The sequence below is a fragment of the Lynx rufus genome, unplaced genomic scaffold (genome assembly GCF_022079265.1).
Source record: "Lynx rufus isolate CCGP_SWC_20201006 ecotype Redwood Valley unplaced genomic scaffold, mLynRuf1.p SCAF_1, whole genome shotgun sequence".
NCBI lineage: Eukaryota > Metazoa > Chordata > Mammalia > Carnivora > Felidae > Lynx > Lynx rufus.
The window spans coordinates 24,243,166-24,257,197 of NW_025814823.1; the positions used below are offsets into that span (position 1 = coordinate 24,243,166).

Sequence of the window (14,032 nt, forward strand, 5' to 3'; positions counted from 1 at the left end):
GGTGGATAACTGAAACTGACTGCTAACACAGAGAGGCCTGCTTGATGCCTCTGAGAAGTAACATGTGTGCTTGCTCCTGAGTTCACAGGTGCATGCCAAACACAGCAGAACTCAACCCAGCAAGGCCAGGTGCACCGGGGTCCTGGGTGCACAGCAATCATACACCTGTTTCCCCCATCCAGATCATACTGCCATCCGGATTCTGTTCACTCACAGGACGTGAATCAGCAACTCGTCTCCTACACAGCTTTTTCCCCCAGAGACGGTAACCCACAATGAGCATCACATGCTGAGCTCACACATCCATCTATCTTTATCCATGTGGCTGCTTTTGTCCCTTGAGCTCATTCTTTTTTTTTTTTTAATTTTTTTAATGTTTATTTATTTTTGAGACAGACTGCAAGTGGGTTAGGGGCAGAGAGAGAGAGGCGACACAGAATCCGAAGCAGACTCCAGGCTCTGAGCTGCCAGCACAGAGCCCGACACGGGGCTCGAACTCACGAGCTGTGAGATCATGACCTGAGCCGAAGTCGGACACTCAACCGACTGAGCCACCCAGGCGCCCCCTCTTGATCTCATTCTACTCCACACCACTGTCTGTCTAGATTAGGTGTGTGTATTTTATCTTAGGAGATAAAGATCTTAGGCTCCATGAAGGTTCTCAAAGGCCTTTCGAGGTACCCAAGAGTCTAGCATAGCACTAAGTAAATTATAATCACTGTCATCTCAAAAGTTTACAAAATAGTTCAGACACATGGCCCCACTGTTTTCTCACCAAAGCCCTATATGTAAATTACGGAAGGTCCTCTGTTTATGTATCTGCACCTCACAGAGGGAGGCTTCAAAGTTAAGCAACCTAGGGTCACACAGTCGGTGACTGTCAGCCAGGACGCACGCGTGCCTCTTGGGGTGGCCCAGTCTGTACTTACCTCACTGCATCAGGCTCTTATTTGTCAACACACACTCATTCAGTCTATCTGAAAGAGAGCTTTGAGAAAAATAACAGCCCTACATCCAGACTATGAGCCAAAACATACAAGAATAAGCCCAGGTCTCCTGATTCCCGCTCAGGCACTGTATTTTACAGCATCTTTCCCCTGGTGATTTTAGCTGTCAAAGTAGTCAGTGCACGTGCTAGTTAATCTTATATGTTCTTCTCTCCGAAAAGTACACAAATTATTAAGTATCATTGCAATACCCACTTTCCTTCTTTCTGCCCTCAGTGGCTAATTGGGAAGCCACATTTTATTGTGTTTTCCCAGCGAAAATGAAGGGAAACATTATAAAATAATGCAGTAAATTCAAGCTGTGTCACTAAAGTTGATTATGATTCCTTCTTTTTTTTTTTCCTCCCTTTCACTGACTCACTCATCAATCCCACAAAATGCTGGAGTGGCTTCCAGTAAGTAAAAGATACCCCTGCCATTAATGAGATTATCGCCTCGTGGGTGAAATGACACTTCCAGAGAAAAATTCTAAGGTATTAGAAGTGTGAATTAGCACAGCATAAATTATTTATGAAGGTGATGAAGGAATATAGACTAAAAGAGCTCTTATTACAGGGAGAATTTTAGGAAAGCTTCATACAGGGCATGTCCTTAAAGAAAGATGTCATGAGATATATCTTAAATGTAGGGAGTGGTTTGGGCACATAACCTCCTTCTGCAGCCCCCCAAACCCAAACAATCATAGAGTCAAAGCAAAAACAGTATGCTTCCTCTGCAAATGGAGCCACAAAATGAGGTTATTTCAGTCTCCCATGCCCAGCCAGATGCCACCCGTAGGGCCCTGCTACAGAGACATTCTGGAGCCCCCACTGGTTGGTAGAGTATTTCAGGAAAGAGGATGGAATCAGAACTGAACCAGGGCAAAATGGAGAAGTGAGTCTACCTTTCAGTTACTATTTACAGTACACGTTCCCCCAGAGGAAACACGACATGCCACAGATACCACATCCTCTCTGACCTGCATCCCTGAGCTATAGCCTGTGTCTTCTCTCCTGTGACTGCTTTCCTTTCCAAGGGCCACGCCCCCAGGGTTCTTCCCGGCTGTGCATCTCTGTGCCACTACAACTTGGGCTTGGATTATTGGTTAACCGTCTGAGGTGTTACAGGTACAAAACAATGGGACCTCTCTCATTCTAGCAGTGGCACATTGCAATGTTCCAGCAAGCGAGCCACTGGGAAAAGACACAGGTGGGAGCCGGCAGATTTTGAGAGTTCTTCAGATCATATTATGTGATTGGCTGAGAAATCAAGCTATATGTAACTCCATTCTGAATCGTTCAAGAGATGGCATAAAGAAGAGAGAGACCGCCACATGACTATGTCAAAAATTGACAACGTTGAATGATCACATTAAGGCCAGATCACGAAGACCTTGTAGGATGGGCTCAGTAGTTGGTAATGGCTTGAGCATTAGGGCAACTGTAGTCCTTCATTATGTCATATGATAAATGCTGCTTTGGGAAAGTATAAGAGAGGCTAAGGGAAGGAGAATTGACAACCTGTGGACCTGGATTATGTGGTCACCTGCTGCAAGCCAACTTTCCAGCTACCATCCCTGTGGCTGAACACACTCTAGACCAGAGTCTCTGAAATGAGATGTCACATGTGAGACCCATTCCCCATGCTTTCAGAAAGAATCGCTACAAGATCTTTTAAAACAAATGGAGGAAAGGATGTGATACTTTGAAGATGAGGTTTAGTAATATGGAGCAGAGATGATTTTTTTTTCTAAATAAACCTCTGTTTGTGAGCATATTGCTAAAAGAAACTTTTCCATTGTTGGTGAATAGTGTAATATCTGCTTATTTAAAAAAGGGTCAGTGGATGACAAGTTGAAGAATTTGAGAAGTTTCTCTACGAATTGTGATTCCAACAGCAAAATGAGGCCCTGATCATTTATCCACATGCCAACATATCATTCAGATTCTATGTGGGAAACATAACACATTGACGGGAAAAGATGGTACATGGAAGTCAATCTGCCTTGGAAGGAAAGACATGATGGGCCGCCAGGTGTCACAGCGACAGCTGACAATCCACATCCTGCAAGTCAGAATTCAGTCCCTTTACCTTTCAATGCAAGATCATCATAGTAAAGCACAACTTCCGGGCTATGAAACTGAAAGGAAAAGGAATGAGGGTCTGAAAAGCAAGAGACCATCTTTCCAGGAATCCATGACAGGGCAGTTGGGACAGTGGCTTTCGGTAGTTCCCGACTGGCTATACTTCAGGGAGACTGAGTATTTCTTCCGAGTATCTCCTATCTCCTGGGACAGAACACAAGCTTTAAGCCTTTGGGGGCATTTAGCCATAACAGTCAAACTATTAAAACAAGGATGGGTAGCTTTATACAATAACTCACGCAACACATTTTTTCCCCCAGATAACTCATAGCCAAGTTGAGGGAGGGGTGGAGGCAGGCTTCTTTCCCTGGAAACTCTCCATCATTTCTCCATTTGAGGTCAGCCCGAGCCTTTTGGAAATTAATAGAGTTGTTTAATAAAGGCAAAGGGAGCAGCTGTAAGACTTTCCTCTATTTACTCTTCTTTCAAAATAAAGACATTTGTACTATGCTTTTCACCCTATACATCCCAGGTTCTCAGCACTAGTTGCATATCAGGATCACCCAGGTGTTCTTTTGTTTGAGTAACAATGTTCATGTGGGGTCCGAACATTACCATTTTCTAAAAGTACCAGTATCAGAACCTCTGGGAATGGTGCCCATGCAATGTAATTTTTAAAAGCTCCCTAGGTAATTCTAATATGCAGCCAAATTTAAGAATAACTACCATACTGGGGTGCCTGGGTGGCTCAGTCACTTAAGCGTCCGACTTCGGCTCAGGTCATGATCTCATGGTTCGTGAGTTCGAGCCCCGCATCGTGCTCTGTGGTGACAGCTCAGAGCCTGGAGCCTACTTCAGATTCTGTGTCTCCGTCTCTCTCTGCCCCTCTCCTGCTCATGCTCTGTCTCTCTCTGTCTCAAAAATAAATAAAACATTAAAAAAAAATTTTAAAAAAAGAATAACTACCATACAAAAGAGGAAACTAGGTGTTGATTATAAGGATTTTAGTTTTAGAATAGCTGTCTGACTTCAAAGAATAATGTCTCACCAGAGGAAACTTTGACCTTGAGATTAAAGAATGAAAAAAAGAAAGTATCAAAATACAGAGAATCATTAGAGTGTGTGTGTGTGTGTGTGTGTGTGTGCTCTTGACACAGGGAAGCGATATAATTTAGTGTTTATTAACTGCCTTGGGGCCTGGAACTTTTTTTGATAATCTGTGTCAAAAAGTAAGCACATATATGAAAATTGTGCAGATTTCAGAAACATCACAGACTTCCTGAAACCAATGTTAAGGACCTCTGGTATAGTCGTAGACTTTTGTAGCTACTCTTGTAAATAAGCAAGTAGGAAAAAAAAATCATCCATAAGAAATGAGAAATTTACATAGGAGTCTGGATTTTGCCCCTAAATTGCTATGAGTGTAAATAAATCACCTAAGCTTGCTAGCCCTCAGCTTTTCCACAAACTGAAATTTTTATCTACCCATAGGACAGTGTGGGTAATATTTTTACGATTTTGTAAAAAAAAAAAAAAAGTCAAGAGTGAATGAATACATGTGAAAGTACTTTGAGAAGTTATGATTTATTATTAGAGATATTAAGAATTAATCTAAAAAGAAACATAATTTCTTGGGTAACTGACATGTTGATCTAGCTCTCACTTTTATCTGCCTGGTCAGCAGACCATAGATTACAAGAAATTTAGCAACTCTTGAACTTTACACTTCCTATTAGAAGGATGAGTCCCAGCCCCAGTTGCCCTTAGATACCCCATCTCTCTCTCTCTCCCTGCCGCTATCCTGCGGTATTCACGAATGGCGCTTTCTGTCAAACTGATAGTAAAGCCATTCGTATTACTGGAGAACATTCGGTGTGAGTTAAAATACAGGGGCGCCTGGGTGGCGCAGTCGGTTAAGCGTCCGACTTCAGCCAGGTCACGATCTCACGGTCCGTGAGTTCGAGCCCCGCGTCAGGCTCTGGGCTGATGGCTCGGAGCCTGGAGCCTGTTTCCGATTCTGTGTCTCCCTCTCTCTCTGCCCCTCCCCCGTTCATGCTCTGTCTCTGTCTGTCCCAAAAATAAATAAAAAAAAACGTTGAAAAAAAAAATTTAAAATACAAAGGAAAGGAAGTAGTTCCAGAGGAAATGAAACCCATGAACCAAAATTCAGTCTTTTTCACAAAAGCCCTGAAGTATTTGTTTCTTTCCCCTCTACCCCCCACAAGACCTGAGTCCCTGTGGACTCCATTGTCGTGTTCCCTATCAGAGGATCATACCTAGTAAGGCAACCTTCTTATTTCCCAAGGAAACGCTCCTGCAGAAGCACACTCAGTCCCAAGATATTAAAGCGTAAAAAGCTAGGATTAAGAATAAAGCTTATCTTTCACAGCCAGTGCTCCAGAGTTAAGGCCATTCACCAGACCATGGTTAGATGTTAACCAGAGGTGCAAACTTAATGTGCAGAGTAAGCAGAGGCACCCTAAAACACGACACCGGCCCAAGTCTTCATGCTCCTGGGTGTCAGTATTTCCCATGCATTTCATTGTCTGAATTTTAATGAAAAAAACAAAATGAAAATGTGCATGGAGGAGCCAGTACTGATATTGAATCTTGACTGCTATTTACCACTCCTCAGAAAAATATATTAAACAAAATGCAGAGTCACGTAGTTTAAGCTACTGTCTATTTGTTCATAAAGGAAAATGCTTTATATGCAGAAATTTCAAGTGAGAGGAGATGTCAGGTCTCCAAAAGCAGCTATTATCAAACAAAGCAGCCAGAAAATTAATGCACTGCAGATGGCTGTGACCGCAACCTTGGATACGAGCCAGTGTCTTCGTCTCTCTTGGTAGGAGAGTTTTTGAACTCTCTCCTACCCACAAAGCCTCCTTAAATGTTCTAGTTCTTTGACATAAAATTCTTTCCCCTCTTTTACAGAGTATTGCTTTAACTGTCTAGTTTTTCTTTCCATAAACCCTTGCTGACCTTTACTACAAGTGAGGCACTAAAAAAGAATGGTAAATTGACAATAGTCAGGACATTCGTGTTAAATGTAAAGAGGAATGGGCCATTTAAAGAACAATCAGGTTGATTCTCCTCCTCCAAATCAAGGTCCCCCTTCCAGACAGCCTGCCTGTGTCTTCGTTCCATATCCAATTTATAAAGAGGTTTTTTTAAATTTTTTTAAATGTTTATTTATTTTTGAGAGAGAGAGAGAGAGAGAGAAACATAGCACAAGCGGGGAAGGGGCACAGACAGAGGGAGACACAGAATCCAAAGCAGGCTCCAGGCCCCGAGCTGTCAGCACAGAGCCCAATGTGGGGCTCCAACTTACAAGCTGTGAGATCACCACCTTAGCCAAAGTCAGGCGCTTAACCAACTGAGCCACCCAGGCGCTCCTTGCCATATGCATTTTAAAGTGGCTCTTTATCCCAGGCAGCTAAAAGAGGGAATCTCCACTTTGTAAAATGGCTCCATCATCCCTTTATCTCCCTGGCTACAGAAGTTGAGCCATTCTGGAGGGTGTGTGTGCTTCTGTTCTTGCCAAACAAGTACACTCATCTGACTTCCAAATGACTGAAGAGTTTTGTGTTTTAAGCAGTACTTTATTCTGGTTAAATGAGAATTGCCACTTATATAAACCACCAACCAGGCTGCAAACAAAATAGGGCAAAAGACTCACAGTAGCAACTTCCTTTGCATTAGGAAAATGCACACCCAAGAGTTTAATAACAAAACCACATACCTTTTTACACAGTTGGTATTTTGTTTATGTGTATCATGACTAATGGTAATGGCTGCAATTCATCACAACAGAAAAGCAATCAACCGCTCTAGCTGTAGAAAATTAAAATTGATTGAGACCTTTTGTCTACCCTGGCAGAAGCTAATAATTACATCATTATTAACAATATAGCCAGTAGCCAAATTTTTTTAACTTCTTTTGGTTTAAGACAAAATAGAACAAAATCAAGTTAATGTATTCAAGTTGAGTGATTCTGTGGAGCAGGCTACTCCCATGTTGATCTACCATTGGCAGAACATCCACTCTGGACTAAGGACTGTCCTAGGTGTTTGCACACTGGATTCATTTTATCCTCCCCACATCCACGGAGGCACGTTGGTGATAGATGAGGAACTATGAAAATGAAGTAACCAGCCCAGGAGCACAGAGCCAGGACACAGACTCAAATCCAGGGCCTGTCTCACTCCAAAGCCTCCATTCTAACCAATGAGCAACTACACTGTCGAACAAAGACCTTCTAGATGAGTACAGGAAACACCTGTCACAGGTACATACTCAAACACCTGGAAAACAAAACATTCTTCTTAGAAACCATCTCTTAATTTTTGTGATCCAGAGTTTTCTGAAGGCTAAACAAAACTGGTATGTTCCACCTTCCAAGAATACTGGGATGCCCCGGCATGGACAAGTGACAAATACTTGTCAATTAAGTTTGTGAAGATAATGGCAAATGCCACTGAGAAAGACTTGCATTAAACATTAACTCAAGCTAATGTCCCCTCCTTGCAAGGATGGCCAATGTGAGGTTAGGAGAGTCAGGTGCGTGGTTGGATGGAGCTGAACTGTGTTCTGAGTATGCACAAACTAGATTACAGAGCCTCAAAAGAAGTTTTCCCAGATGGATAGAAGAGTCCAACAAGCAGCAGCTCCCAAATCTGAAATGAACCTGTGTTCTTGGCTGGACTGTGACCATTTATTAGGCTCTAACTGATGGTCAGAAGCAGTGAGCAAGATGCTCCCTGTTACACAGCTCTGAGGGAGAGGGTAGGAAGAAACTTTGTTCTGATGTTCTCCCAGGGTGCCCCTGTGGCATCAACCCTTCATGAAAGAAGCCACCTTAAACTAAGTTATACAAAGTAGTTATTTGATTCATGTTTTCTCTCCTTCCTCTCTCCCTGACTCTTCCTTTATGGCAATCACATGATTGTCTTGGTCTGTCCCAGGCCAGTAGAGGAAGACATTCCCAGTCCCCCAAAACTGCACAGTGGTGGTAGTGGCCGGCTCAATCTCCCTTAAATAAGGTCCTACATCATGGGGGAGAAATTAGCACCATTAGAGGCCAAGTGTTCCTTTAACTCACTTTGTTCTCTCTTCTGCCTAACCCCTGTGCCTAAGGGAGCTGCATGGGTTCTCTAAATTTCAATGATGGAACAGTTGACCATGGGCTAGTGTTCCCATGTATTCTCTCATCTCATACCTAACTCCCGTATTTATCAATAAAAGAAAAGTTTGTGGCTGCTTATGATTTTGTATTCCACCCTTATGAATGTTCTACTACTAAAAACATATAACGATTTTTATGGACCAATTGGAAATTTGAACGCTGATTCCATATTTTAAAATATTAAGGAAATATTAAATTTCTATTTAGGAGTGGGAATGATACTGTAATATTTGGGGTTTCTTAAAGAATGCATAGCTTTTGGGGCGCCAGGGTGACTCAGTCGGTTAAGCGTATGACTTGGTTTCAGCTCAGGTCATGATCTCACAGTTTGTGAGTTTGAGCCCTGTTTCAGGCTCTATGCTGACAGCATGGAGCCTACTTGGGATCGTCCCTCTCTCCCTCTCTCTCTCTGCCCCTCCCCTGCTCTCTCTGTCTCTCTTTTTCAAAATAAATAAATAAACTTTAAAATATAAAAGAATGCATAGCTTTTATATCTATATATGAAAATATTTACAGATTGGATGATATGCTGTCTGGAATTTGTTTCAAAATAACATGGGAGGAGTTGTAGCAGGTGGGAGTATGGGTGAAACAAGATTTCCCTTGAATTAATTATTGCTGGAGCTGGGTAATGGGTTCATTGTACTAGGTTTGTTTTGGTTTTTCGGTGGTAATTTTTCTGTATGTGTGAGAACTTTTTGATAGTAAAAAGCTTTTTTAAAAAAGAATCAAAATTAGCTAGATTTAAAAAAAAATAAAATATATAATTGGTGACTTACTTTAATTCACATTAGGAAATTATATTTTTCAAAAATACTTTAAAATATGTGCAATTTGCATGATTGAATGTTAAATGGAATAGGAAGATCTAAAACTGCACATAAAATACTGCATATACATAATTATTTACACATGCATATAAATGGAAGAAAAACTACATAAAATGTGTATCAGAATTTTCCCTGGCTGGCAAGAATATATATTATTATTCTTTATTGTTACTTTTTTCTATTTTTCAAGTGTTCTGAAAAGAAAATATGTTTACAATTTCATAAAGTTATTTTTATAAACTATACTTATAATGTTAGGGGAAAAATAGTTACAGAACTGAATGTGAAATTCAGTTATAAAATGGGTGTGAATGGTGTGTGTGTGTGTGTGTGTGTATCTAAAATAAATAGCATCATATTGTTAATAGTGATTATCTCTGTGTGATAGCATCATTGGTCATTTTTATTTTTGTTTGACTCTCTGTATTTTCTGCAATTAACAAGAATTATGTTATAATCAGAAAAAACATGAAAAATTAAAGCTAGATTTATCGTACTTCTTTATAAGTAAAGGACTATCTCTATAGGGCAAACAACATACAAGTTTAAGAAACCATGCATTATATATAGTAAATATATATTATATACATTAGTATAATATTATCACTACATATAATGTCACTACATATAACTATATATTATAACCATATATTAAATTTTATATAATAACCACATAATACCTGTAAAGACAGGAGACTTTTAAATTCTCATTGAAGGTATATGTTGAGATTTTAAACAATGTTAATACAGAATCCTTTGCACAGCCACCATGATGTAGCGATACTCACAGACGATTCCTTCATAATCATGTTTTGTTTTCTGTCCAACTCCAGGGATATCTATGCCAATACCAGTCTTTGGACTACAGGATGATTCCAAGGTCTTTAAGAAAGGGAGCTGCTTACTTGCTGATGATAATTTCGTCCTGATCGGCTCTTTTGTGTCATTCTTCATTCCCTTAACCATCATGGTGATCACCTACTTTCTAACTATCAAGTCACTCCAGAAAGAAGCTACTTTGTGTGTGAGTGATCTTGGCACACGGGCCAAACTAGCTTCTTTCAGCTTCCTTCCTCAGAGTTCCCTGTCTTCAGAAAAACTCTTCCAGCGGTCAATCCACAGGGAACCAGGGTCCTATGGGAGAAGGACTATGCAGTCCATCAGCAATGAGCAAAAGGCCTGCAAGGTGCTGGGCATTGTCTTCTTTCTGTTTGTGGTGATGTGGTGCCCATTCTTCATCACGAACATAATGGCCGTCATCTGCAAAGAGTCTTGCAACGAGGATATCATCGGAGCCCTGCTCAATGTGTTTGTTTGGATCGGTTACCTCTCCTCAGCGGTCAACCCACTTGTGTATACACTGTTCAACAAGACCTACAGGTCGGCCTTTTCACGGTATATTCAGTGTCAGTACAAGGAAAATAAAAAACCATTGCAGTTAATTTTAGTGAACACTATACCGGCCTTGGCCTACAAATCTAGTCAACTCCAAATGGGACAAAAAAAGAATTCAAAGAAAGATGCCAAGACCACAGATAACGACTACAGTATGGTTGCTCTAGGAAAACAACATTCAGAAGATGCTCCTACAGACAATATTAACACAGTGAATGAAAAGGTTAGCTATGTGTGATAGACTGGTTGCCATAGCAACCATGGAGGGCAAACTGGGCAAATTTTTACCTATCTGGGGGAAAAAAAAGACAAGGGGAGACTGGAAAAACAATTAGGCCGATCTAGTAGAACCAACAATAATATTTATATGCCTCATTTTATTCTGTCAATAAAAAAAAAAAAGGCAGGGTTAAAAGACACAAAATGTGCACTTCAAAAATATTCTGACAGCATTTCAGCTGTGAGCTTTACGATACTTATTTTTAACATTGTAAATGATATACATCTTTAAAATAATTAGCTTTTATTGTAAAATTATAATGAGGCCATAAATAAGTCTAAATTAACTTCTATTCCAAGTGGAAACCTTGCTCCTACGTTAGTTGATGGCATGAGTTGGTTACCTATTGCTGTAAATAACAATAGCTACAAATAGTGAGAAGTTGGGTGAATATAATATAATGACCTCTTAAAGAAAAATCCTCTTTAAAACTTATGCTACATATTTTGAACAACAACAAAAAAGACACTAACGACGGTGTTATGAAATCTGTATTGTTAAGATAATTAAATGAAATACTTGACAACTTTTTCATTCCTGCTTTTTCACAGATGTCGTTTTGAAATATTCACAAAGTTGCTGACATTTGCTGCATTTCAACTTAATTCTTCAAAGAAGTGAAAAAGTTTTAAAATGTTATTTAATAACTACTGCTGCTTTCTCTTCTACTATTTGTGCTTTATTCTGAATTTCCAATGTGGTCTTGTTTAGTGTTTCTTCTCATAGGTAAACTATCAAAAGGATAACTTAACATTACCAAATACATTTCTAGAAATTGCTTCTCCTAAACGACACCATAGTGGTGTTTGGTAACTCGCTCTTTAATGACTGCACCGTGCATGCGCTCCGTTGAGCAGTAAGCAGTATTGATGTAACTGTGTCAAGATTGAGGAATAAACTCAGGTTTTTGGCTACTGCCAGCAGTACAGTCTTAGGAGATCTCTGTAAAATAAATGCAGGTGACTTTCCCATTGGCACCCATCAGGTAAATTGATGCTTTCTGATCAATTAATCTCTATTATTTGCCAAAATTGTTCAGCTTTGGTCTCACGATCATCTACTGAGTGTACATTATCTGTGAAGAAATTTCCTGGGTACTGAGGATATAAAAATAATTAAAACAAGATCCCTGCTTTTAAAGCAAATGACCTAATTGGAAGAGTCCTTGTCAAAAATATTAATTAACAGACATTTTGAGAATTGGTTCAAACTATTTCCTTCTACGTAGTTCAGAAAAAGGCTTGTTTTGACCCTGAGGGTAATTTTCTCAGTAAGTTTCCTGATTGGTTGTCGATGAATATCAACCAAATGACCGAGAGGGGAAATATTACATGAGGTCAAAATTTGTAACTAGTTTAGAAATATACACCTCAATCTGGGCCCAACCTATGACTACCAAAGTTTGGAGCAAAATTTTGGTTCATTTCCATAAAAACTAACTTCTTTATTACTTACTAACACTGGACTCCATAAAAAAAAAAAAAAGCAATAATATAATGCTATGTAAAAAAGTTTGCTAAAGAGAGAAAGACTAACAGCAGTTAATTCACCTTGACGCCACTCGAGATTAAATTACATATCCTTACTAAAATAGAAGTTAGGTATGAGATTATAATACTGAAGCATTTCTATTGAATGAAAAATAGTGTTTTGCACTAAGCCATTTGAAAAATATTATGGATTTGAAAACTAAAGAATGTGGGAGATGCCACTGTGTAATTTGGAAATGTATTAAGACTATCCAATTATGTCCTTGTAGATACATTGAAAGATATGTATTTCAAAGCTAGAATTTATAGTAAGCCACTTGTATCAAGGCTGCATTTGAACTGAACTACTTTAATGATTACACCATACTAACTGATAAAACTACAAATGTTAAAAAATCTCTTCTCTACTGTATTTTGCCTTAGTTTGTAACTCTGCACATCTCATTAAATATTAGAGAAAAAATTCCAGATTCTATCCCCATACACTCAATCTTGATCAGAATGAACATAAATACTGCCTGACAGATATCTTTTGACTACATATATATTACAAATGTGTATGTGTTTTCTTTCCATAAGTATCTATTCAAGTGTATATAGACAACCATGTATCTGCGTACATGTACAGACATGTTCTCATGCACTTTATTCGATATTTATATATTTATATGGAGAAAAAGCAAGAAGTCATTAATGAAAACCTTCAATATATACACATGTGTGCATGTTTGTATCCTGTCCATTAAAATGTGAATTCATGTTCTAATGTTTCTATGACCTTCCATTGCGGTCAAAGGCAGATTAAAATGTAACAGAAGTATCAGCTCTTTAAATAAACTGGAAATTCACCTGATTTTATGGGAAGACTTTAACACAATTCTGTAAGGGTGGTGAAAACAATAGCCCTTATATACAGTTGAGTGATCTTGAATAAAATGGTACCTTTGGGCCCTTTGTTTAGTCTAGGGACTTTCTGACTACTAAGGATTTCAAAAATACACCCCCCGGCCCCAGTGAAACACGGTGCTTGAATGATTTATGGATCTGTGATTAAAGGACTCACTCCTAGTCAATACTATTAAAATACAGTGACCAACCTTACTCTACTTTAAGTTGAATGGTAGATTCTTCTATATTTAAAGAAAGGAATTAAATGCCATACCTAATTAGGGGAAACACTCACTTTAGACATACTTAATCTACTTGGCCACAGCGGCACCTCATGGTCATTTTTTAAAGTGCTACCGTAGCCAAATTGAACTAAGTTACTGTACTGCTTTTGGCAAAGGGTGCTTTTCCCATTTGCGCATCTATGAAACATGTTCATAAAGTGTTAAATTATTCTGTGCCATATATAATAAATACGGTGAAGATTATTTTGTGTAATGATTTTAATCAAGGTAATTCTAAAAGATTTCAAGAAAGAAGGAATAATTATCAATAAAGTCTACTCAAAAATCAATGCAATTATGTGAGTCCATAGTTTTGTCTGCCAAAGGGAGTGACCCACACCTTTCAGATACTCACACTAGGAACTCCATGTATAATTTAGATATTTTGAGAGAACAAAGCCTGTTCTTCTGAAGTTCAGTGACTCAACTAGGACTTACCTGCTTATGATTCAGCTTCCAGTTATCTGCAGCAGAGACACTCCACATTTGGTCACTCTGTCTGGTTGCACACAGCCCAGAAACATAGAGAACTGCTGCTGTAACCCCAACACATGCACACAGGTACTGATGGCCACGTGTGTACAGGCATACCCCAAGACATGCACG

The 14,032-nt window shown here is 39.3% G+C and overlaps 1 protein-coding gene across 1 annotated transcript in view; it reads left to right on the forward strand.

The window, feature by feature from the left end:
• The window catches only part of HTR2A (5-hydroxytryptamine receptor 2A), a 60,263-nt gene extending 46,633 nt beyond the window's left edge, over nucleotides 1-13,630 (forward strand). The window contains exon 4 of the mRNA XM_047079802.1: nucleotides 9,923-13,630. Within this exon, the coding sequence (XP_046935758.1) occupies nucleotides 9,923-10,722 (800 nt within the window). The 3' untranslated portion in view covers nucleotides 10,723-13,630. The remainder of the gene's footprint in view (nucleotides 1-9,922) is intronic.
• Nucleotides 13,631-14,032: the final 402 nt, after the last annotated feature.